General features: G+C 37.4%; 1 protein-coding gene across 2 annotated transcripts in view; it reads right to left on the bottom strand.

Moving 5' to 3' along the window:
* Positions 1–25593, bottom strand: part of NRK (Nik related kinase) — a 126021-nt gene that overhangs the window by 93133 nt on the left and 7295 nt on the right. For both annotated transcript variants that reach the window (XM_070291067.1, XM_070291066.1), the window contains exon 2: positions 25146–25211. In XM_070291067.1, the coding sequence (XP_070147168.1) occupies positions 25146–25211 (66 nt within the window). The remainder of the gene's footprint in view (positions 1–25145; positions 25212–25593) is intronic.

Below are 25593 nucleotides of genomic sequence, written 5' to 3'. Positions count from 1 at the left end.
TTACTATTAATATATTGACAGTGCTGGTAGTGAACTTAGCAGTTACTGGAAAGTTCTGTTTGACTTAATGTTTAGCTTAACTGTGAGGTAATCAAAAACATGTTTGGTTCCACTTTTGCTGAAAAGCTTTCTAAAATGCCAGCATCAATTTGCTGCCTTATTAAGTAAAAAGAGAAAGGCAGGAGATATAGACCAGTTTACTGGATCAAGTAAGGTTCCTCGGGTGACAAGCCTGGGAGGAATTCTACCAAATGGGAGGGAGGGAGGAAGGGAAGAGGGAAGGAAGGAACAACAAAAGAGCAAGGTGAGATGGCAAAGGAAATTTTGCTTAATATATTTTGCAGACAGTCAGTCTTGAAGGTTGATATGGACAGAAGATTTGTAAAACTCTGGGGAATTTGTGTTTGCTTGCCAGCAAATGCCTGGAAATAGCTTTTAATGCTTGCTTTGTTATTTTCCTCCTTGTCCTACAAGTTATTTATGTAATAAAACCCCAATAAATTAATGCTCCCTTAGGTTGGGCTTAACCAATCAACATAGGACTTTAAGAAAAATTAGTTTTATTTCTTTAAAAAAATATAGTTTTCCAACAAATTGATATAAATGCCATAAGGATTTTTCTCCCCTTTTTGCCTCCTATGCCCAGAAATTTAGATCTTTATTATTCATCTGAAGGCATTATCATATGTTAGATTACCGGGATAATTATCTTTATTCTTTTCCAAACTGGTTTCTGATCTCTCACCTCGATCTTAACAAATGCATATTAACATTATAAATTACCTCAAATTATCTGAAAAAGCCAAGGTTTAATTTATAAATTATTTACATCTGGTTGCTTGGTAACTGGCTAAAAAGAGTAATGAGGAACCTGAATCAGTACCAACCTTTTGCTTCTTAACTGATAGCCCATATTTTATGAGGAGTGTGATTCTAATCAAAGATTACATAGCACTACTATTGTCTTAATAGTAAATTAGAGCAATAAAAAATAAGGATTGCTTTAAAAGGAAATAAATTAATCTCAATTCCTTCAGTATGATGGTTACTGTTTCACAACTACTGCAGGACAAAGAACTATTAGACTCAAATAACTAATGACAATGATAAAAATTAAAATTTTAGATGGCTTTCTATGTACCAGGTTCTGTTCTAACAATTGTTACATATATTAACTCAGTTAATTTACTACTACCTTATGGGATAAGTAATAGTATTATACCCACTGTGCAGATGAGAAAATCAAGAGGTCACATGCCCAAAATCACATAGGTACTTAAGTGGCAGAGCCAAGATACAAATTCAAAAATCCAGATCCTATGTTTTAATGATTGTACACTACTGCCTTTCACTATTTGTTAAGTCATATAATTTTCTTAACTGAACCCAACAACCCACTTACTGATCAAACTTACTCGATTCAGCATCTATTTGAAACAGCTTCACATGCAGGGATAGTTTAGATACTGCTATAGTTAAGAAGGGCTACCCAGGTAGGGCTAGTGGTAAAGAAACCACCCACAAATGCAGGAGACATGAGACCTGGGTTCGATCCTGGGTCTGGAAGATCTCCTGGGGGATGGCATGGCAACTCACTCCAGTATTCTTGCCTGGAGAATCCCCATGAACAGAGGCCCCTGGCAGGCTACAGTCCATAGGGTTGCAAAGAGTTGGACACAACTGAAGCGACTTAGCATGCACACATGTAGCTAAGAAAACCATGCCCTTTTATCCTGAGGTACCTGTTTCTGTCCCTAAATAATCAGTGACCCTGTGGCGGTGGTATCCTTAGTTTGGTATATCATTTTTCTCCACCTGCAATTGCCTACAAGCATAATAAGCACTGATGTTGGCTTCTACTGCTGTTGCATCCATGAAGAGTCTTAAATAAGGAGCACACACATAGGCAATACTGATGTGATTCTGAAATCAAACATCCAGATGTTTAGTATCTTATGTACATGAGCACTAACCCTGTAACATAGCGGACTACAATGGGATTCCTCATGGCATTCCAGGAGCATTAGTGTTACTTTATTACAGATTGTTTACATACCATTGAAGATCAGATGGCAAAAATGGAAAATAAACACAGTCACAGAATTTGGAATTCCTTTAAGAACTAGAATTCTAGGAGAGTTGTTAAGATACCTAGGTTCTCAGCAAAGTTTCCTCATAAATTTCTTGATTTTCAATATTTTTGTAAGCAACTATTAATATATCAACATAAAATAACTAGCTATATTTCCTAATGTATAAATTCAAGGCTTTGAGAAGCTATCCCCAAAGAGTCCTTTTTAAAGGCAGAATTACAGGAAATAGATCAATAGAAGCAACAAAAAAGTTACTATCCCAAATTATCCTTTTGAGTGTGGTTGATAAATATGAAACTTGAAGAAAAATGGTAAAAAAAAAAGTAATTATTTTCATGAATCAAATGGCTCAGAGGAAAGCTATAATGACTTCTGATTGACTAATAGTTATAGAATGACTATTCATACTAATACGCTTTAGTTTATTTATTAAATTTGTTGTCCCCTTAGTGTTAGGTACATTACAAAGGTGTTAAAAAGTGAGGCATGAAGAAAGATGTGAGACCTGAGTTAATATCTTAATTACATATTTTATCTTCTACCAAAAAAAATGTGGTTTAGCAGGATTTCATATTATCTTCTTTCTGTCAGAATCAGAACACAATTAAAAAATATTACTGTCTCAATAAAAAGTGAGGCATGAGTATCTAAAGGTCTCTACTGCCAATAATTTCCCTTTCATTCTTTTGTTTTATAAGATAAAGATCATACTTTAGGAGACAGTCACCTGAGGAGACAATCATGTATGCTGCAAATGCAGACTTGCCTTTCAGTTAGAGGTGGTAGGAGGGCTTCAGGAGGAAGCTTCCAGAAACTCAACCCACTTTCAATTGTCTCAAAGAGAATACTTTCAGTGTCTTTTCCTTCTCTCCCACAACCCCCCACTCATTCATAGCTCCCTTTATAGTACTTACTACAATAAGCACTGCATTACAATTATTTCTGAATTTTCTCCTAATTCAATTATGAAGATATTACTTTCTCCCTTTCCCCCTAATTCTAGGTTTTGCTTCTTTCCAGACAATTCCATGCTTCCATTTTACCATTTGATATTGCTTCTTCCACTGAATCAAAACTCATTTTTTACCCTTGTTATTGAATCAAAGGACAGAGGTGCCAACCTCAATCCCTTTCTTCTTCTTTTCCCCTCTGTACAATAGCTTATATATCAAAATGTACACAGTTCATGATTGATTCTGTCAGGAAGATAAATAGTATATTCGCTTCAGGTTACTAGGACATCTCAGTGTTTATATCTCTTAATTAAGATTAGTTTCTCAAGTATAGACTCGTCTGTCCTGATTGGTGGTAACTAACCTTTACTGTGTACTTTTTAAGTATCAGGTACTGTATCCTGTGAAGTAAGTATTATAATCCTTAATTTTATAGATGAGGAGGCTCAGATAGGTTAAGGAATTTTCCTAAGGTCACACAGAAAGTGGCAAAGTTATGGTTAAAACCCAGGTCCAAGTGAATTCAAAGCTCATGCTTTCTGCAATACCATAAGCAGCTCCCAAAGGCAATCCAGGTTTTATTTATTTAAAATAAGACTAAAGACAGCTGATACAACCGAGAATTCCCTTGTGCGTACTGAAACTCAACCTCAGAGCAGAAGAACATTTATCATCTGACATGTGCACTTAGGATGTTATGTACAAGACTATAGTGAACCTGGTTTTAGTAAACTTGGGTGCAGGTTAAAAGAAACACAGGTGAAGTGTACTTGACCATAAAAGGTTTGGTGCTTCCTGTGACTCAAATGATGAAGTTTCATTAAAGCCCATTAATGAAATATAAAATTATATTCATGTAGTTTGCAGATGTTAGTGTTTTCCTCAGTTTCTTTCTGGGAATGTACCAAACTTAGGCCGTGTCTTGAGGTTATTGTGTCTTGAATGAAATAGCCAGCCATACGGTTAATCAGGAATTAATTTAGTCAAACAACTGGTTTGACAATGTTTCTTTTTTATTATTAAGTTGATTGACTAAGTAGGCTGGGATAGAACAATCTGTTCGGTGGCAAAACAAAAAAAGTCCTAAAATCACCTTCAAAGTAGCTCATTCTGTAAATCTTACCAGGAGAGGGGATCATACAGCTCTCTCCATTACCATCCTTAACTTCTGCCCTTTCTGAGGAATCTTGCCCAGGTTTCCAGATCTGAAAGTTCTGCAGAAACATTTAGTGAATTCTAGCCCATCATCACAGGAAAATTTACTGCAGTATGCTGTTATAGTACTCCAAACCATGGCACTAAGCTGCCACCCCTGACTTGCCAAGAAAGAACTTTGCGAAGACAGCCCCCAAATGCTACTCGACTGTGTATTAAGATGTAAGGAACAAATTGCTTAAGTTTCCAATTCACTAACAGGATACATATGCAAAGCAAGGAAAAGTAACTAATTCTATAATCAAAACCAGGGCTACATGTATTTCTAAACTTTTAGGGATTTGTGGTGTGGGAGTAGAGGAGTCGGGAGATTTCCTTTTATCAATGCCCAAGGACATGCTTTCATAATTTATTTTTACTGTGGAAGAGAGTCTTAATTACCTTTCTCAAGCCTATATCCTCTGAGAACCTAATCTGAAGGATAACCTATATAAATGCATGTGCCTGACATGGAGATATATATAATAGCATGTGCCATAGAGGGACAAAACAGCACCTTCATAGACCATGGCAACCAAGAATTTGTACCTTTAACAAGTTCCTGAGTGATACTAATGCTTCCAGTCCAGATGCCAAACTTTAGGAACCACTGTATAAGGGTATTAACATGTGAAACTAGAATCGGTGCATCAACTGCTCTAAAAAGTCATTAAAAAAAAAAAACTTAACTAAAGAGTCATTCCAAGGACCACTGAGACACTGCACTGAACCTACAGGAAGAAACTGGTAAACCAGAGGAGGAAAAAAAAAAAAACAAACTAATTTCATTACTCAATTGATAGATGTGAAGTTCATCAGGGTGTAACAGGGTATTCAAAAAATTATTTTAATCACTATATCCCACCTTCCTTTGCTACTTAGACTGTTAAGGTCTTGAGGGTTTGGAGCAGTTGAGCATATTTCCAGTAAATCCATATTGACTAGATTTTAATTCCACTATATGATCTGCCAAGACTTTAGAACCAGATTCTGGGCTCCTCTTTAGAAAGTGGTCCCCAATCATGCCACTTCAGCTGGCTTCCTTAATTAAAAACATTGGTGCTGCTTTAGGGAATAGATGCTAACTTGGGAGCAGGGGAAATAAAAAAGACAGTTCATGTGTTTGGCTTGGTTTAAATCCTGCTGCTTAGATTTGATATGTGCTTTAATCCCTCTTTTACATGGCCAAATATTAAAAAGAAAAAAAAATAATAAAAAGTCCAAGTCTCAAGTCATCTGACCAAAGAGCAACAGGATGATCCAAGAGCAGATGAATCAAAACCACATTTTTAAGGGAACATAGTCTTTTAACTATATGCTGCTCAGGACATCTGGACAAATGGGCTTTCCTGGTATCTGGAAAGAAACATAAAATCATAGTAGAATTCATGATTACCAATGTCCCTGAACTGCTTTTTAACCAAGCCAGAACTTTCACCAATTCACTATTTTTCATTTAACTTAAAACAGTCAAATCTGCATGACCATTTTCCCCATCCCTTCTATCTAGCCTTCAGCCAGGATCCCTATGCTTGCATTTTCAGCATACTGAAAAGTTCTGACATGTCTTCTGAAAGGTTTCTTTCACCCAAGTCAGTTCTCCTCTGTGCCAGAGGACATAGTAGGACCCACAACTCTGACTGAGGTTCATAGGAGCAAGAAGAAAATGGCATTTCACAATGATTGAGAAAGTTGTTTTTCCATTGATCTAACATAGTTTAACTGACAAACTTAAAAGTTGCTCTGAATATGCATCTGCGTGTGCCTGTGTGCATGCATGACTGTGTGTGTGTGTGTTTCTCTTCACTGAACAGGCCAAATCAGCCAGCTATTAAATACTATGTAAGCTAAATGGGAGGGTTAAGTCTCTCCAGTCTTTCTCCTTTCCTTGCTTTGCATTTAAATGAACACTTTGCATTAAATAAGGGTCAGTGGAGGGTCATTCTAAGCAAAGAAGACTTGAGCTTATGAGAATGAGAGAAACAGGCTCCCTCTATTAAGGGCAAATGGATAACCTCTGGCAAAGTGTATTTTGCCAACATCCCCAGCTCCCCCACTCACTGACTCCTCCCATGTCGCCCTAAGGCTTTCTCTTATACAGGTGCTACATCTGGCTTTGCTTTCCTTGGGAACAACTCCCCATGTTACAAAACTTTTCCTTCTCCCCTCTCTCACAGACATCAGAAATAATTTACCTGCCTTGTGCCTCATTTCCCTTGGGATTAGGGTGAGAGCTAATCTCATCTGCGCTAAAGTGTTAATTAGTAGTTTAATGCATTACTTAATTTAGAATATGTGTGTACGCAGTTCATTCCTGGTAAGATGTCCAAAGAAATGACTTTTTAATAATGGGGATTTCAAGGAATGTGGTAGGTTTGTCTTTGGGATATATATTTGGTTTGGGATAGCTCTCCTGAAACTCATACCATACTGAATTCAATCTTTGCCCTCCTAGCACATATGCTTAAATTTTTCCACATATGAAAAAAATAATAAACCCTCTCTTGAGATTTTCTAGTTTACACACAGAATCTCAAGTTCCTCTAGGCAGTGGTTCCCAATCAGAATCTCTTAGAGTGGGTCTTGAACATTCACATTTTTAAGTGATTCCTCCCAAGGATTTTAATATGCACTACTGCTTAAGAACCATGGAAATACAGAAGTCAGGGCATTCTGCTCCATTAGAAGGCATCAAACCCAGGCCTGATATTGTCTTTGCTCACAATGCTGCTGAAACAGAATTTCTCAATTCATGTCAAATTATGGATTGCTCTTGAAATAATGCAACACAAATCCATGAAATCATTCATTCCCTTTCCCTCATTGCCTCTCACCTGTATTATTTATTATCTATTATCAGTGGTTATTCGACTGGCTACAGGGCCATAAGGAATAACACAGAGACATTTTAAAGATGAGGCAGGCCAGGACTTCACTTGAATTCACTGCTTTCAAGGGTTCGTTGCCATCAAATGTATCTGGGACAAACTACTCAAAATTTTACATAATAATACAAACCATATGGAGATAAACATGGTGCACAGTGACTCTGGAAAGTTAACTAATAAGTTACTTTTACATTCCTCCAGATTCTGTCCATAAAAATTAAAGAGACTTATAGCAGTCAAGGTCATTTACCACACTTTGAATTGTCAGTAACTAAAGAAAAAATAAGAGTGGATATATATATATATATACACACACACACACATATAAAGAACCTGTCAAGACAAAGAAATGCAATGTGGGGCTAATGTGAGCTGAAAGTAGAGGATTCATTTTTCAGAGGCTGGAGTAACTAAAGCCTGATTTATAAAATATTTTTTTATTCTTGCATTTTGATAAATACCAAAGGGCCTCCTTAAGGTAAACTGAATAATATCCTTTACTCCTGGCTGTCACTCAGAAGAGGCTGAAGGAATACATTTGAACATTTGAATCATCATTCTGATTTCAAAAACTGTAGTTTCACTGGTATAATAGCACAAAAGTTATAACTAAAAATGTGGAATTATCACAGTGTTAGTCATAATCTGCTATGAGAGAAAATGAGGCATTTCATCTCAGCTCCCTATGAAGAAGTAGCATACTCAGGGGATGACTATCTGGAACTCAGAGCATTAGCTAATATTTGAGAAGCCTTGAAGAACTGAGTACAAGTTAGCAAGGGATAGAACATGGTATTTCTAAAACAAAGCAAGGCTTTACACCTTTAGATATTTGACCTTAAGCAAGTCACATCTCCTCTCAGGGCTTGAGTTTTGTCATCTGTAAATAATCTGATCTCTAGGGAGTCCTTCCAGCTCTGTCCCTGCAGTTAAGTTTGATTCTTCCCACTTGCCTCTGCTTTCTAACCAGAGAATATTAAAATAACTTTTATATGAGAAAGGCATTCCTCCATCAACTCCTGCATTCTCAGTGGTGATACCATTTTTATAATGTTTTCAGTCTTGATGAAAGCCTTTTTGCCTATTCTTTCCTGGGGATAATAGCACATGCACTGCATAATGGGTTTATTATCCCCGTTATTTTTGTGAAACTGTGGCTTAGAGATGACAAGTGACCCACCTCCTGGTCACTCACCTCATGGAGTTAAATTCAGATCTGTGTAACACGAAAACACACGCTCCCACTGTGGCATGGCAGGGGAGTAGACAGACTTGATTATCTAAGGATGGAAGCTGCATACTTCAAGCTTGTGTCAAAATAAGCCCCTACATGAATTTTTAGCTGACTATTTAGAATCTATTCTATGAACCTATGCTGAAACCTTCCTGACCGGGGCTCTCATCAAAGGGATTAGTCTTTTAAGGAGTATGTGTCTACTGTCTAGATTTTTTTTTTTTTTTTTGAGCGAAGAGCTTTTCCTCTTGAAATGGTATAGCACTATATTGATAGCATGTCTCTGTTCTGGTTGATTCCAAAACCTGTATTGTGCACCAGACACTTTGCTATTGAAAGATTTTACGTAAAATTTATTCTTAAAAATAAAAGCCAGTTCTCAGTGATAAAATTTAATTGAATCCTTCTTAAATATTTACTATTCAGAACAGGCACTTCATGAATGGCTAATTAATTTCTCATGTAGCTTCTAATGTTCCCCATAAAATATACCATCCAATTTGGCTTTGTCAATTGACTGAAAAGATAATTCTCTAATTGACTCTGTCTTCATTAGAAAGTCTCTCTGAGATTGAATGGAGGAAAACAATAATACTTGAAATGGAGAACGGTATACACCAGAGTCACTGGAACCTCATCTTATACACTCCTTCAGGGCTTGGTGGAACCACCTTCCAAGTTCTCATTGATCCAACTATATCATGTAGAAAGGTGTTACTTTTGTACTTAGCAATTCTCTTGTAGTTTTCAACAGCATAGTTAAAAGTGGGGCTTTGCAGACCAGAGTGATCTGGTTTCAAACCTGGCTTGTCTACTTACTGTATGACTTTAGATAGGTTATTTAACTTCTCTATACCTCAGTCGCACAGTCGGGCACTACTGAAGCGACTTAGCAGCAGCAGCAGCAGCATGCCTCAGTTTCACATACAAAATACGATTCATAAAATCTACCTCATGTGACTTCATAAAATCTACCTCATGTGATTTCTCTAAGGCTCAAATCAGTTAATGCTTAATGGTAACTTGAACTGTTTGGGGCTAGGATGCAAGACAGATTTTACTTTACATCTATACATTACACTGCATGGCATTCCCCACTTACTATTTAGGAACTACCTCTTCCTGAAGCACTAGAAAAAGTTGATGATGGCAGAAGTTCCAACAAATGAAGTCACTGAGAGAGCTGGGAGACGATGACATTGCTTCAGGCTCTATTTCTCTGTCTACTGTGAACTCTTAGCAAATCCAGAGAGGGCATCATTAACAATGCCACATGAACTAGAGACTTCCCATACATCACTGCCCCTTTTGGAATCTTAAAAAATCTACAGAAAGATTCTTCCTTTGCAAGTATCAGTTGCCCTTGAGAACATTCGCTGGGCCATCCTGAGGGGATTAGGGACAGCAAGACATGATGGTTGGATTTAAACAGCTCTGCTAGCAATCTGTGTCTATTTTGCACTGTAAATCAGTCATGCCCTATGTATCCTTCTTTCAGGTCAACCTCTCACTATCACAGGCAAAATGATTTAACTCACAACTCTAAAAAGAAATGGACCACATGCAATATGGCTCTTAACAACACAAACGGTCCTTCTATGAAGAAACAACTCTGAATTGGAGCCAGTGATACCCTGCCTGTGAAACAGAATAACATAAGATTGTTCACCTAAAAACAAAACAAACATTGACCGATACTGGCTGCAAAAACACTAGGTGCTTGGCAAGCTACCAGCCTGGTGCCCTTCCACCTTTAGAGTAAGAAAAAAAGGTTAGATTGATTCTCTTTTCCAGCTCAGGGGACAGAGCAGGCAAAATGTTCTCCTTGGCACGTCAAAGAGAAATCTCTTCTTTCCTCTACTCAGACTCTCAGTAAAGAGAAAATTATACACCTGCACTCTGTGGCCCCTACAGCAACCAGCAAAGTAGCTTTGCTATGGTGCTTGAAGGCAGCTCCAAACAACATTTGCTAGAAGAAGCAGGGAGGAGTAGCAGCTGTTTGGGGACCAGAAGACCACTCCTATGGTAGCTTCTTAGGTAGACTGAACTGGCATTCTCTACCATACTACAGCAGGTGGGCAAGACAATCTCTCTAATTTCTTATTTTTTTTTAAATTTATTTATTTTTTTTTAGTTTTTTATTTTTTTAATTTTAAAATCTTTAATTCTTACATACGTTCCCAAACATGAACCCCCCTCCCACCTCCCTCCCCATAACATCTCTCTGGGTCATCCCCATGCATCTCTCTTATTTCTTAACACAGGGTTGGTGGGTGGTAAATCTGTGACCCAGGAAAAAGCTGTTCTAGATAGGGTTAGCAGATAAACTATAGGTTAGGCCCAGTAAAACCTGACCTTCAAATAAACAAATATTTTTAGCATAAGTATATACTTTTGGGATACATTGACACTAAAAAAAATTGTTCTTTATCAAAATTCAAATTTAACTGGGCATCCTATATTTTTATTCATAAAATCTGGCAGCCCTTATTCTAAGTTCTGTCTTACCCTTCTATTTTTAATAACTTTTAAAAACTTTATATTGGAGTATAGTCGATTTACTATGTTATTTCAGACATTCAACAAAGTGATTTAGTCATACATTTACATATTTCTATTCTTTTTCAGATTCTTTTCCCATGTAGATTATTACAGAGTACTGAGTAGAGTTCCCTGTGCTATAGAGCAGGTCCCTGTTGATTATATATTTTAGCTGATTTTATATATTTTATATATAGTAGTGTGTATACGTTAATTTTTACTCTCCATTTCCCCCAGTTCCCTATCTGATCATCAGGGCACTGGAATATAACATTTGAATAAAGAAAACCAGAAAATATAGAAGAAAGAAGTATAAAGGAGTTGAGAACACATTACTGTATTTACCAATATTGTTGAAAGGTGGATCATTTGCCTTTTTTAAAAAAATACAAACTCTCTTGATTTGTAGAGAGTGAGGAAGGCTTTATAATTCAATTTCAATGGAATCATATAAATGGTTACTTTGATATTTATTTCTTTAATGAATTACCCTTTATAAATTAATTGGTCCTATTCTAATTTATTTATGTAAACCCTTTCCCAGCCCAACTCACCTTTCATGCAACTGCCAGATCCAAGAAGGTAAAGGAAATGGGGAGAGGTTAATTTGGAAAGTTCTGGTCTCATATGGGAACATCTTATCTGAAGGACCTCAGGGAGGTAGGTTGACAGTAAGTTATGCTTCTTCAATCTACGTCCCTTGATGTCCAAGCATCAAGATCTGTCTGAGAAGTCCCTTCCAAAAAACATTTTGGACACAATGTAAAACATCTATTTTCAATTTTAGTAAGGTTAGGCATACTAGATGCCAACAGCATTTGGGTAATTTCTGTTAAATAATCAGCCAACTAATTCTGTCGGTGTATTTTTGGAGGGGAATGGTGGTGGTGGTGAAGAAATCAGTCAAACCAGTTTTCACATTGTGCTGGCTGGGGTAGACATAGACTCTGCTCCCTAAAAGTATCACCACTCTGCTTCTCACTTCTTTGAAACTACTCTGCACCTTTCTATTCCCATTTGTTAGTTCTGCCCTGAGTACAACTTAGGGGAGGATACAACTACCTCTTATTCGGTACCGTATGTTGCTCAAGTTAAAAAGGAATAAATCCAGCGTGTATGTATGGTGTCCCTGACTTATGGGAGTTTCCCAAGGCATGGGACTAGGGACTAGAAATATAACCCAACAACAAAGGTGTGTGTGTATATGTATATATACACATATATCAGTGTGCGTGTGTGTGCTCACTCAGTCGTGTCTGACTCTGTGAGCCTATGGACTGTAGCGCACCAAGCTTCTCTGTTCATAGGATTTCCCAGGCATGAATACTGGAGTGGGTTGTATTTCCTACTCCAGGAGATCTTCCCCATCCAGGGACTGAACTCGCGTTTCCTGCATTGGAAGGCAGATTCTTTACCACTGAGCCACCAGGAAAGCCCATACATCAGTGCAGAGCCTGCAAAATCCACATTACTAAAATTTTTAGAGTTTAATATTTTGGGGGCATTTAATTTTTTGAAACTCACTAAAATTTAAGGTAGTTTAAAACCCCATTACAGCAACTGGCAAGCATGGGTAGAAGGCTGAAAGAAGCAAAGACATTTGTAAGCTCTTATTTATGTGTTTTTCTTTCTAATGGCTGCCAGTCTTCCAAGTCAGGAAATATTTGCACATGTTCTAGACATCTTCCTGAAGGTATGAGGCTCTCTTGAAACCATCCTTACACTTGGCTGTGCCAAAAACACTACAGCAAACTACAGTACCCCAAGAAAAAAATACTCTTTCAGGCTTCCTAAATGACTCATTCAGCCTAGAGTAATAAAAAATAAGTAAGGTTAATATTTCCATCCTTTGGAAATATTTATCTCTACACAGTGTCACCTTTTTTTTTTTATATAGTCAGAGTAGAAAGTTACTTAGGTGGCATAATTTTTAAAGGCCAACCTGTCTCCAGCGCTGGCTTAACAGGGTATCATTAGACAATCCTTTCCATCAAGGCACATCTGCAGAGAGCCCCCAATAAAACGTGTTATTTGGGAACGGGTCACTTTTGTACACATCTTTTTAGTCCCACAAAAAATCGTGGCAAGTACCCACATACAGAAGGTATTCTGCTAGTCTCAAAGAGATTATAAAGGTGATTCAAAAAGATTTTCTGGACACACCTAATTGTCTCATAGACCTACTTGTAGAATGACAACAGTGATAAAAAAAGGAGAAAATGAATGTAGGCAATAGAAAACATACTAAGACATTTACACTGAATTTTTTGCTTGGCATATATCCCTGATGCTCTTTGTGCCTAATATCTGCAAGGCACTTTACGAGGTGCTCTGGAAGTATAGCCAAAATGAAAATGTCCTGGTCTCTGCCCCTGAAGAAATCTGTGAACTAGTTTTAAAGACTAATGAATTCCTAGGCATACACTCCAAGCTTTCGTAGCTGGTTTTCCACTGTCATTGCAACACATTATTTTGTGACAAGGTGGAACTTGGAGGAACAAGGAGGAATGCGCTGCCTACACAATTCTTGTAGAAATGAACCACCAGGAAAGCCTTAAGTTGTAAGTTCTATTGAAACCTGCATCTCCATCTGAAGGGGTATTATAAGAATTTTACTTAAGCAGTACACTTAGTATTTACCTCATCTCAATGCCAAATCTGACTCCATCTACCTGTTCAACTGTCTTCCTTTGCCAGCCTCTAACCTTCTAAGCTATAGCCACTTAGCCACTACATGAAATTTATTCCCGGCCAGATTGGGAGAAGTTGTGTTCTTGAGCAGGAAACAAATTATACATGTATATGTGCTAAGTCGCTTCAGTTGTGTCTGACCTTGCAACCCTATGGACTATAGCCTGCCAAGCTCCTCTGTCCATGGGTTTCTCCAGGCAAGAATACTGGAGTGGGTTACCATGCCCTCCTATTTCCTGCAGCTCCTGCATTGCAGGAGGACGGATTCTTTATCGCTAAGCCACCAGGGAAGCATATATATAATATATACACATACACACATATATATAATTTCACCAATATTCCTAGAAATTAATCTATTAGAAAATACACAAATTTTTATTTATCTATTTATTTTATTTTAAAAATTCCCACCAATCAGAAACCAATCATCCACAGAGGAGATCCTGAGGTTCTGTTTCATCTTTGGGAGACACTAATTTTAAATCATCATTTGCTGCCTCCCTCTTCCCTGAGGCTCCCAGTAGGAGCAGTAACGGAAGCAAAATACCTCTGGCCTTGCTCACTGGACTAGAGTAAAGCATTAGCAAGCACTTATTTGCCTTCCTAGGGCTTCTAAGGGTTTGAGTAGGGATTTAATCATGAGCTTCAAGTGTCCTATAAAGCCCATCTGCTTGTCCCAGTCTACTTCTGGAATTCTCCTAAGTCACTCAGACTAGAGTATGCCTTAGTGCCCATCATGATGCAAACAGCTATGCTGGAGGGACATATCACAAATAATCTTCATTACTGACCTCAGCTCACCAATTTCCTATAAACTTTTATATTTGGGCAAATATTTTTTTTTTCAATCAGCCGATCTACTTTACTGCTTTTTACTCTGGCTTGCACCTGTTGAGGTGAACAGAATATAGTAAAGAACATAGACTTAGTGGCCAGGCAAATTTTGGGTTGACTCCTGGCTTTGCAACTTACTAGCTTTGTTCAGTAACTCAAATTTTGGACCCTTAATTTCTTCTTTATGAGATGGGGGAAGTTAAAGATAACAATTGTACCTACTTCCAAACACTCTTATGAGATGTAAATAATACACTGTAAATTAAGCGCTAGGCACAGTGTAACACAGTGAATGTAGCCTTTTTTTTTAATGGTACCAATTTTTAGGACACCAAGCTCACTATCTCTAAATTGACTAACATTTTATTCTCCATCTTTTTTACTCACTCAATTTGTGTACCAAATTATTTCATTTTATTTTATTTTATTTTCAGGGTTAAGAAAAGCTGTCCTTCTATGAGGACTCTCAGATGTGTCCTTTTTGATTGAGGTGGTATTTTTGTTTTGTTTCTCTTCAGAGTTAATGATTTATATAAAACGTTAGTGGCAGTGCTTAGAATATAATCAATCTTCTTTTCCCTTAGGGGAACCTGAATAATCCAAACTCCTTTTCCTAGTGATAATACAACTCTGTCTACAAATGACATACCTAAAAGGAGCTTTATTATTTTTTCAGCATGAATTACACATATCACCTCCATGTTATTATTTCTCCAATTGAAAAGACAATTTATGCCTCATTGTTCCTGTCTTTCTCCATGCTCTGGTAGAGGAGGAATACAAATTCCTGAGTGTAGCTGAGCAGAGAAAATAAGAGTACAGGTTAAATAACTACTTAATATTCTGATATTCTTTGATATTTTAGTATTATTTTACTCACAGGCCTCTTTATAAGAGACTGCCTTTAATGTAGCCCCAGGAATGTAAAAGTTTAAGAACTGCCACTTTGAGTTTGAGGGCTTTGCTGGTGACTCAGCATCCTTCTGCAATGCAAGCAATGTGGGTTCAATCCCTGGGTCGGGAAGATCACCTGGAGAAGGAAATAGCAACTCATTCCAGTATTTTTGCCTGGGAAATCCCATGCACAGAGGACCCTGGTGGTCTACAGTAGACCCCACAAGGTCGCTAAAGAGTCAGAAACAACTGAGTCGCTAAATAACTTTTGCTTTGTCACCTCCAGAGAGCTATAGTGGCACATTAATTTCTAAATGCTACTTTTGCATCACCCACCAAACTACCTTAACTACAGATACACAAATATGGCATGAATGTTGAAAGGCCCTAAAACCAAGTTAGGGTTCACTGTTATTTTCAAGAGTTAGAACTGCCTAAATGCTATCTTCCAAAGTATCTGTTTCATGAAGTGTGGTGATGACCCGGTTAATTAGTTTCTAGTGGCCAACTGTTAGAGGATCAACGACAAAAGAAAGAACTGTTGATATTTCAATCACCTTCACTGAATTTACTGAGAATCTGACCACTGTGTCATATATATACATATAAAATTTTCTATATAGTATGTGCGTATGTGAAAGTCACTCAGTCATGTCCAACTCTGCAATCCCATGGACTATACAGTTCATGGAATTCTCCAGGCCAGAATACTGAAGCGGGTAGCCTTTCCCTTCTCCAAGGGATCTTCCCAACCCAGGGACTGAACTAAGGTCTCCCACATTGCAGGTGGATTCTCTACCAGTTGAGCCACAAGGGAAGTCCCTATATAGTATAATTATATATAAACATATGCTATGTATATTCATATATATGCATTTTATATATGTATGTATATACAAATGTATATGTTTAAATGTATAGCCCTATAAATATATGTATATTTGTAGTATATATAAATATATATGCATACATATGGAAAATAACTTGATTTTCAATATATTCGACAAAGAGTACATTAATGTTTTTAGCAGTACTCCCACCAGTCATGAAATTCTGTACATCAGTTTCTAAGTAACTGTACTATTTTCCCCTGGCACACAGAGATTTATATTTTATTTACATTTTATAATTGGGATGTTTTTATCTGATTGAACAAAATCACTATGCTATATAGTTTATTAGTCTCAGCTTTTGTTTAAAAATACATATTTGTCTCCATTCACTTAAATTTGTCTTCTCTGCTTGTAGAACTCATTTAGAAAAACAACTGAATTAAGTATATGAAGACATGAGACGATGCTTTTTGGCATTACCCCAACATACCAAACATAGAATTTCATTTTCTCTCCATACATATCTATGAACTCATTGAATAGATAAGAGTAGTTGTGAACATGTTTAATTGTGGTCTCTTTAGGTCTCAAATTCTACATATGACTTTTATTATCACCTTTCACGCTATTGCTTTTTCCTCCCTCAAATTTTATCAGGAGGCAGAAGTAAACTTACGTATAACACAAAAGGAAAAAAAACAAGCCTAAAACTCAGAGACTGAGTTATATACCACAGTTGGAGAGATGTCATGGCCAACACAGAAATACTCCGTGTTCTCCAAGGCCTTTAGGCCTCAGCACTTTCCACTAATTTGGTCCCCTGAGTCTCAATTTATTTAGTGTATGCTGGTTCATTCACCCTTATTGCAAATATTCAACCTCAGTTCTCTTATTGAGGAAAAACTTAGTCCCAGAGTCTGAGTTAGATGGTTCATTAGACTTTCCACATCCAGGAAAAAAAAAAAAAGGAGATCCCTATTTTCTTCCTCCTTTTGCCCACTTTCACCCTTGCATTCCCTTTCCTTACTGTATTTCATGACTCCCTCCTTAATATAGAGCTACAATCATAGGGAAAATAACCTCCTTCTTTAGGTCCACTAAAACTAAATCAATAAAAATGACCATCCCTCCCCACCAAATGTCTTCTGATAATTCTAACCAGCTCCTAGTACCTAACACAGTGCTTGGGACACAGTGAATGTTCGATAAATATTTTTAATTGTATTATGGAAAATTAAACATTCAAAACAATTACTTATTTGATGGATAAATTTATGTTTCCTATGCGAGAGAAGCCTGAGGGTTACTTAACGACCAATTCCTACTTTTGAGGCATATAATCACCAGGGGGCGATGTCATAGGAAGGAGGAGGAACACAGAGAAGGCTCTGGACTTAAGATACTGCATCAGGAAGGCACAACAGTCTAGTAAGCCTGTGGCCTCAACTCAGCTGCAGCTTCAGTCTCTGCTTGTGAGTCTTGCAATGTATAATGAAATGCACAGTGTTATGCACTTTACGGCCGCTCAAGCAATATTTGTTGGCTGACTTAATTGAGCTATATTTGCAAAATGGCAAGGATGTGAGAAAACTTTCCTACCTAAAAAGAAAGCATTCACAGTGCTAGACATTTGGTAGGCAAATAAACAGTATAATTTCAGCCTAAAAGGAAAAATACTCAAACCCCTATCCAATAGGTCTAGTGGCTAGGCAACCCAAATGTCAGCACCATGTTTCTGAAACTTAATTTAAAATATGATAAATTGTATGTCATCCACTTTGAGGACATTTCTTTCCTGCCTTTCTGTTCCCACTCCCTGTCCCAACTTCATATCCAGAAAATGTAACTAGTAAACCTAAATATTACCTGTCTGGTGAGATTTCCGAGTAAAAGCATTGTGTCAAGCAGTGATTTTAAAAAAAATCAAATTTAACAGGAATGCCTTGGACAGTATTTTAAAAAGAAATTGCCAACTAGTACAGCCACTATGGAAAACAGTGTGGAGATTCCTTAAAAAACTGGAAATAGAACTGCCTTATGACCCAGCAATCCCACTGCTGGGCATACACACCGAGGAAACCAGAATTGAAAGAGACACGTGTACCCCAGTGTTCATCGCAGCACTGTTTATACTAGCCGGGACATGGAAGCCACCTAGATGTCCATCAGCAGATGAATGGATAAGAAAACTGTGGTACATATACACAATGGAGTATTACTCAGCCATTAAAAATAATACATTTGAATCAGTTCTAATGAGGTGGACAAAACTGGAGCTGATTATACAGAGTGAAGTAAGCCAGAAAGAAAAACATCAATACAGTATACTAACACATATATATGGAATTTAGAAAGATAGTAACGATAACCCTGTATGCAAGACAGCAAAAGAGACACAGATGTATAGAACAGTCTTTTGGACTCTGTGGGAGAGGGAGAGGGTGGGATGATTTGGGAGAATGTCATTGAAACATGTATAATATCATATAAGAAATGAATCACCAGTCTAGGTTTGATGCAGGATACAAGATGCTTGGGGCTGATGCACTGGGATGACCTAGAGGGATGGTATGGGGAGGGGGATGAGAGCGGGGTTCAGGATGGGGAACACGTGTATACCTGTGGCAGATTCATGTTGATGTATGGCAAAACCAATACAATATTGTAAAGTAAAAAAATAAAAAATAAAGAACTAAAAAAAATAAAATAAAAGAAAGAAAAAGGAATTGCCATATTCAACAGCACACTTCCAGAGAGCAAGCAATTTGGGAATTTGCTCATCATTGTAATGCCACCCACACCTTCTATATCTAACTTAATCCATTGAGTACCAAGGGACAGGTGACTGCTGTAAGATCTCTCAAGGACGGATGCTTACTTATGCCCATTATGTTTTTAAGTTTTACAATAATAAGATATTTGACACCATCTATTCCTTCCACCAATAGTAACTGAGTTCCAACTAGGCATCAGGGACAAGTGAAAATTAAGCTCTAGGACCAATGGTAAAGTTTCACCCTATCTCAGGTGAATTATTCCCTTGCCTGAAATAACCACCTTGAACCTTTTCCCACTCCTTTTCCTGCCCTTATCACCTGCAAATGGCAACGTGGGAACAGATGATTACGGTTAGAAGTATAGTCAAGACTTCATGAAGATCAAGGCAAACTGGTTCACTCTGGCGATTCAGTTCATTGTCTTACCTCAACAGTATTCTGTGTAACAAAATGCTGTTAGGTAACAGTAACACAGAACTAAAAAGCCTCCTGATGAAAGTGAAAGAAGAGAGTGAAAAAGCTGGCTTAAAACTCAACATTCAAGAAACATTCCCATCACTTCATGGCAAATAGATGGGGAAACAATGGAAACAGTGACAGACTTTATTTGGGGGGTGCTTCAAAATCATTACAGATGGTGACTACAGCCATGAAATTAAAAGATGCTTGCTCTTTGGAAGAAAAGTTATGACCAACCTAGACAGCATATTTAAAAGCAGAGACATTACTTTGCTGACAAAGGTCCATCTAGTCAAAGCTATGGTTTTTCCAGTAGTCATGTATGGGTGTGAGAGTTGGACTTTAACGAAAGCTGAGCACTGAAGAATTGATGCTTTTGAACTGTGGTGTTGGAGAAGACTCTTGAGAGTCCCTTGGACTGCAAGGCGATCCAACCAGTCGATCCTAAAGGAAATCAGTCCTGAGTATTCACTGGAAGGACTGATGCTGAAGCTGAAACTCCAATACTCTGGCCACCTGATGCAAATAACTGACTCACTGGAAAAGACCCTGATGCTGGGAAAGTTGAAGGCGGGAGGAGGAAGGGACGACAGAGGATGAGATGGTTGGATGGCATCACCAAATCAATGGATATGAGTTTGAGTGAACTCTGGGAGTTGGTGATGGATAGGGAGGCCTGGCGTGCTGCAGTCCATGGGGTCACAAAGAGTCGGACATGACTGAGCGACTGAACTGACTGAACACAGTTTTACCTTTGCATTGGATATCATAGTAGTTACTGAGCTAAATATTAGGTCTTGGCATCAGGTAGTAAAGTGGAGGAAAGAATGGAAACACATTGTATTTGGTGCAATGAGTAACTTCTCCACCTAACAGCCAATAATCAGCTTCTATTTTGCAAGGTGGTGAAAGAACTATAGGCTAGTTTTTACTATGTTCATAACACTAAGAATAAGTTTCCATTTTATTGAGTTCCAGGCACTGTGCTAGGTGTATTGTTGAAGAGCCCCCCCCACCCCAAAGAAATAAAAACAACGCTGGAGATTATCTAGTCAAATAGATTTATTTTATACTTGAGGAAATAGGCCCAGAAAAGTCAGTCTACAAGTATTGTGTCAGTTAACGGGAGGGTCAGGTTGCCAACCACTGAGCTATCCTAAAAGGTCTTGGTCTCTGTCTTAATATTCCGTATTCCATAGAATAACTACAGTCTCTCTGGGTATATTGATCTTTGGGAAACTGTCTAGTTTTAATAGTACCATTAAAAAAAGTTTCAAAATAATTTCTTTTTGTTAATATGGTCTCACATGGGCAAATTCTAAGGATTCTTCCAATCTGAATGACAATTCTTCAGCTACGAGACCAGAATCTAAAGGTGAAAAGGAAACTGCATTTTATAACTCTAGCGGACTGAAAAAAGAACTGCACTTTCTCCTAAAAAGAGAGAGAAGTAAAACCCACGATTTTAAGTGAGGTTTATACTGGCAGGAGGCAGGAGAGGGTAGAAAGACAGGTATTTAATTAGAAGAAAAAGAAGGAAAGGAAAAGGGTTACAATGTGGAGTGTGCAACTCAGCCTTCATTTCAACATGCACAGACCTCAGCAGACAGCTGGAAACCTGCCAGAGAACAAGGCCTTGGAAACAAGCTGGAAGACATTGGAGAGACTTTAACCAAAACAAACACCAGCAGGGGATGTGGTTGGCAGAGCTGAAAAAGCAAAGGACTCTATGAGTCACTCTGACATTAATTTTGAATGTTATCATGCTTCCATTTTGTTGTACAAGGTATTTATACATCATTTTATATACATATATATTCACATATATATACACACACACACACATATATATATATGCACATATATATTATTTAGGTAAAGAACAAATAACATTACAATCATTAGAAATATATAATTTAAAATATAGAAATGTACATCCACTATCTCAGTACTCTATTAATAACATTTAATTCACTATTTTTAATGTGCAAATTTTTAACATAACTGTAATCAGAATATAAAAATAATATGTAATATGTAACACCATAAACATAGTTCTGTGCTGCTAGATAGCTTCATAAACATTGCTTTTCAGAGCAATGAGATATTAACTAAGTTAAGATAATTTACAAAGGGGAAATGATAAGTGGTCAACAAAGGGTGGAGGAGATAGATTGGGAATTTGAGACTGACATGTACACACTGCTATATTTACAATGGATAAACAACAAGGACCTACCGTATAGCACAGGGAACTATGCTCAGTATTATGTAACAACCGAAATGGGAAATAATTTGAAAAAGAATAGATACACGTATAACTGAATCATTTTGTTATATATCTGAAACACAACAATGTTGATTAACTGTGCTCCAATACAAAATAAAAATTTTTTAAAAAGATTTTTAATGAACTGCTAAATGCCAAGTATGGGCTAGCACTAGAGTGCAGTACTCTTAAAACACAGTCACAAGCTTTTCTCCACATATTTATGGTCCTGACCTGGTAGAGAGAAGCCCTCGCAGTAGGAAAAATGTGAAACCATATCCAATTTCTCTCCCCCTTGCCCATTGAGTAAAAGCCCTAAGCTTTAGGGGAAGAGCACCAAATGCTGTTCCTTCCAGGGTACAGATGAGGACCTGATATAGCTGGGGGAAATGTAAAAACATATTCAGTCCCCTGCTTCTGGGGGAAGCACAGGAATCATTCCTGGATCCAAGCCATTTAGAGGTGTCTTACTAGTAATAGAAGGGCAGGTTAAGTAAGAAGGTCCCACTCTCATGACCTAGAGGCATAGGATCTGCCTAAGACAGGGGTTGAATCAGGAAAACAGAGAACTCTTCCCTGCCCTACTAGGTGCTTAGTCGCTCAGTCATGTCTGATATTTTGTGACCCCATGGTCACAAATCCATAGAATTTTCCAGGCAAGAATATTGGAGTGGGTTGTCATTCCCTTCTCCAGGGGATATTCCTGACCCTAGTAAGAAGGGATAAGCAATATACATACCTCTGGGGGAGGCACGAGAGCACTGAGTGAGTATCTTTGAAGCACAGAGCACAAGGAGAAACTAAAGCTCATATCCCAGAAACTGAGTCCCCTGAGGTGGCAAATACCCCCACAAAATAGACACACACACACAGAGGCACATGCATGTGTACACAAAACAAAAATAAAGACAAACCCCTATACATTGCATATTTAGAACGCTGAAAAACAAAGAAGAAAAATCTTCAAGGCAGCCAGAAGAAAAACACAAAGGAACACAGATAAGAATGACAGCAGACTTCAGACCATGCAAACCAGAAGACAATAGAGTATTATTACTACAGTGCTGAAAGGGAAAACAGTAATTGTCAACCCCAAATTCTACATCCAATGTAAATATCTTTTGAAAATGGAGAGACTTTTCACACAAAGGCAGAGACTTAATTACCAGAAGCCCTGCACTATAAGAAATGTTAGAGGAAGTTCTTCAGGCTTAAGGATATCATACACAGAAACTTGGATTTAACCAAATAAATGATGATACCAGAAATAGCTCAAATGAGTATAAATATAATATTTCTTCCTTTTAAATTGCTCTAAAAGACAACTGACTAAATTAAAAGTAGTAGTATTGAGTAGAGGGAACAGAGTAGTAGTAGTATGGGTTTATATCATATATAAGACCAAAATGTATAACAACCATAAACATAGTATACAAGCTGGGATACCACACAGTGAAGTGGTAGAATATTACTTGAAGGTATACTGTGTAATTTAAGATGGATACTGAAAAATCTTGATTATGGTAGTAGTTACATGATTGGACATATTTGTCCAAACTCATGAAATTGTACACTTACAAGGATGAATTTTTCCAAGTGCAAACAATACCTCAATAAGCCCTGGTTCAAAAGAAAGAATTATCATGCACACTCACCTTTTACCCCCTTGACTTTTCTTCTTCTTATGGCATCGCAATTCTGATGACTGCTGATGAAAAACCATCTTTTTGTGTTATCTAGCCTTACCTTTGCTTTTTGCCTTATAAAGCTGAGGGTTGTATTCCTAGTATCTGATGGTGAAGAGAGCTATATACCTTCAAATGAAAGAAAGTACCCAAATACACACACACTTAAATACACATCCCTGAGGAATTAAAACATGTGTAGAGCCATGGATATGACCAATGTGCCATAGAGAAGAGAAACTTGTATGCATAAGGTACAGGAATCTATGCACAAGGTGGCAAATTTTGCTCCAATCACACAATTGTTAACTAATCGTTCAGTCTGGATGCAACTGGGATAACATAAACAATACATTTGCATCTGTATCACACCACTGTCTAAAGCTTATTGTTTCTGCTAATAGGTTAGGTCAAAATGACTTAAGAAAACTTACCATGAATATTGACCTTCTCTGTTCCTTATACTCACCAAGTTTTTTTCTACTGTTAGGACTCCTCCACAATTCTGTTTCTACTACTCAGTGTCTGTGCTATAGGTACCTTTTTACAAATTTTAAAGGTCTCCCCACCCTACCTGGGTAGATGAATTTTAAAATGAAACTCCTGGGCAGATGCAGCGCTAAGGGTACAAGGCTTGGCAAGCAGAGGGCACCTTTGTCTGGATTAGAAGGAAGCCCCTTCCACTGGACCCATTTCAAGATACTTCTACACAACCCATATGGAGAGGACCTGTGGTCAGCTGACAGTAAGGATCAGTCCAGGGATAGTGATTTGGTATTTGAGGGATATGCCTAGGGAAGAGGAGTCCTGCATTTGTACATATCATTATACAGGATTGAGAAAATGTCTATTCACCATATTAGAGAGTTGGGGAAGGGCACCTGATAAATGATAGGGCCACTAAAGCACCGTTATCTCCAATAGAACCCTTTAAACTGCTCCTGCTCTTCCTCGAATGGATCAGCATCATCCTCTACAATTATACCTTTGCTTGGTTATCTCATATTTGTTCTCCTGCTGTCGGTTTACCAGGGATTTCCCCAGGGAGGCTGACCCTTCAATCTAAAATAAGCCCCCTTGTTCTTTACTTTTATATCATTAGGAATTTTCTTACAGATATATATTACAATTGCAATTATATAATTGTTTATGTGTGTACTTTTATAAATTTGCCTCCTCCAACCCTCCCAGACACACACATACACGCATTTAGTCACTTATACATTTCTAGTCCATAAACTCTAGAAGAGCAGGAACTATCTGCTTTGTTCACCAGTTTATTTCCAAAGTCTATCACAGTGTCTGTCATATACTTTGTGGTATATAAAAATCATTGAACAAATGCATAGATTTTCTTGTTAGATTATTTGGTAAACTATCAAATACATATGCACATTCATGTGTACAGGATGATATAGAATGCTATGGAAACTTTTGCAACATTCAGCTTAAAAGTTGAATGTGAGTAACCAGAATAGTATGGATATACAATATAAAACAAGTGATATTTCTATTTGAGTACATATTATTTGAGTTAGTTCCCTTTTCCTTTGGCAATTTTATTAACTGTCTGCTAATAATGTTCAGATCTTAGGTTTTGTTGGTTGGTTCACTATAGCTTTCTAATCCATTTCTTTCATAAGATTTCTCACAGTAGTCACTGAGCTATCTTAATTTGATTGTTCTCTCAAAGTGAAATATGCTTTGGCATTATTTGATTTGCAGTGTAGGGTTTTAACTTGCAATCACTGTTGTCATTAGAAATGCAGAATGAAAACATAATGTAAGTCCACTTACCAAATAGATTCTGCCGTAAGTACCAAGGCCAATGGTTTTATCCAGTGAGAATATTCCAGTTGGATCCTGCAAAAATGTACAATAAAACTTCTGAATTTTCTTGGAAAAACAGCTAAGCATTGAGCTGTATAGAATGCTATTTTCAGTCTGCCTTATTCCCTTAGAATTTCCATGGGAAGAACCCAAGTGTTATTTACCAAAAGAATACAGTTATCACAATCTCCCTGGACTGAGTGTACTATTTTTTTTTTTAAAAAAGCAATTGTGTGAACATTAAATAGTTGTACAATTGATTATCATAAAACTGTGAAGTTGGTACAATCATGTCTAGGTGAGGCATATTCATAATTTAATTAGAAATTCTATTAGAAGTAGAAAGAAATTCATTTACTTGCAATGAAAAACTCTTTTCATATCCATCAGTTGAGTGCTAACCAGAAAGGCAGAA

This window comes from Ovis canadensis, chromosome X, assembly GCF_042477335.2.
Source record: "Ovis canadensis isolate MfBH-ARS-UI-01 breed Bighorn chromosome X, ARS-UI_OviCan_v2, whole genome shotgun sequence".
NCBI classification, from domain to species: domain Eukaryota; kingdom Metazoa; phylum Chordata; class Mammalia; order Artiodactyla; family Bovidae; genus Ovis; species Ovis canadensis.
This window is presented reverse-complemented; position numbering and strand designations above follow the sequence as displayed.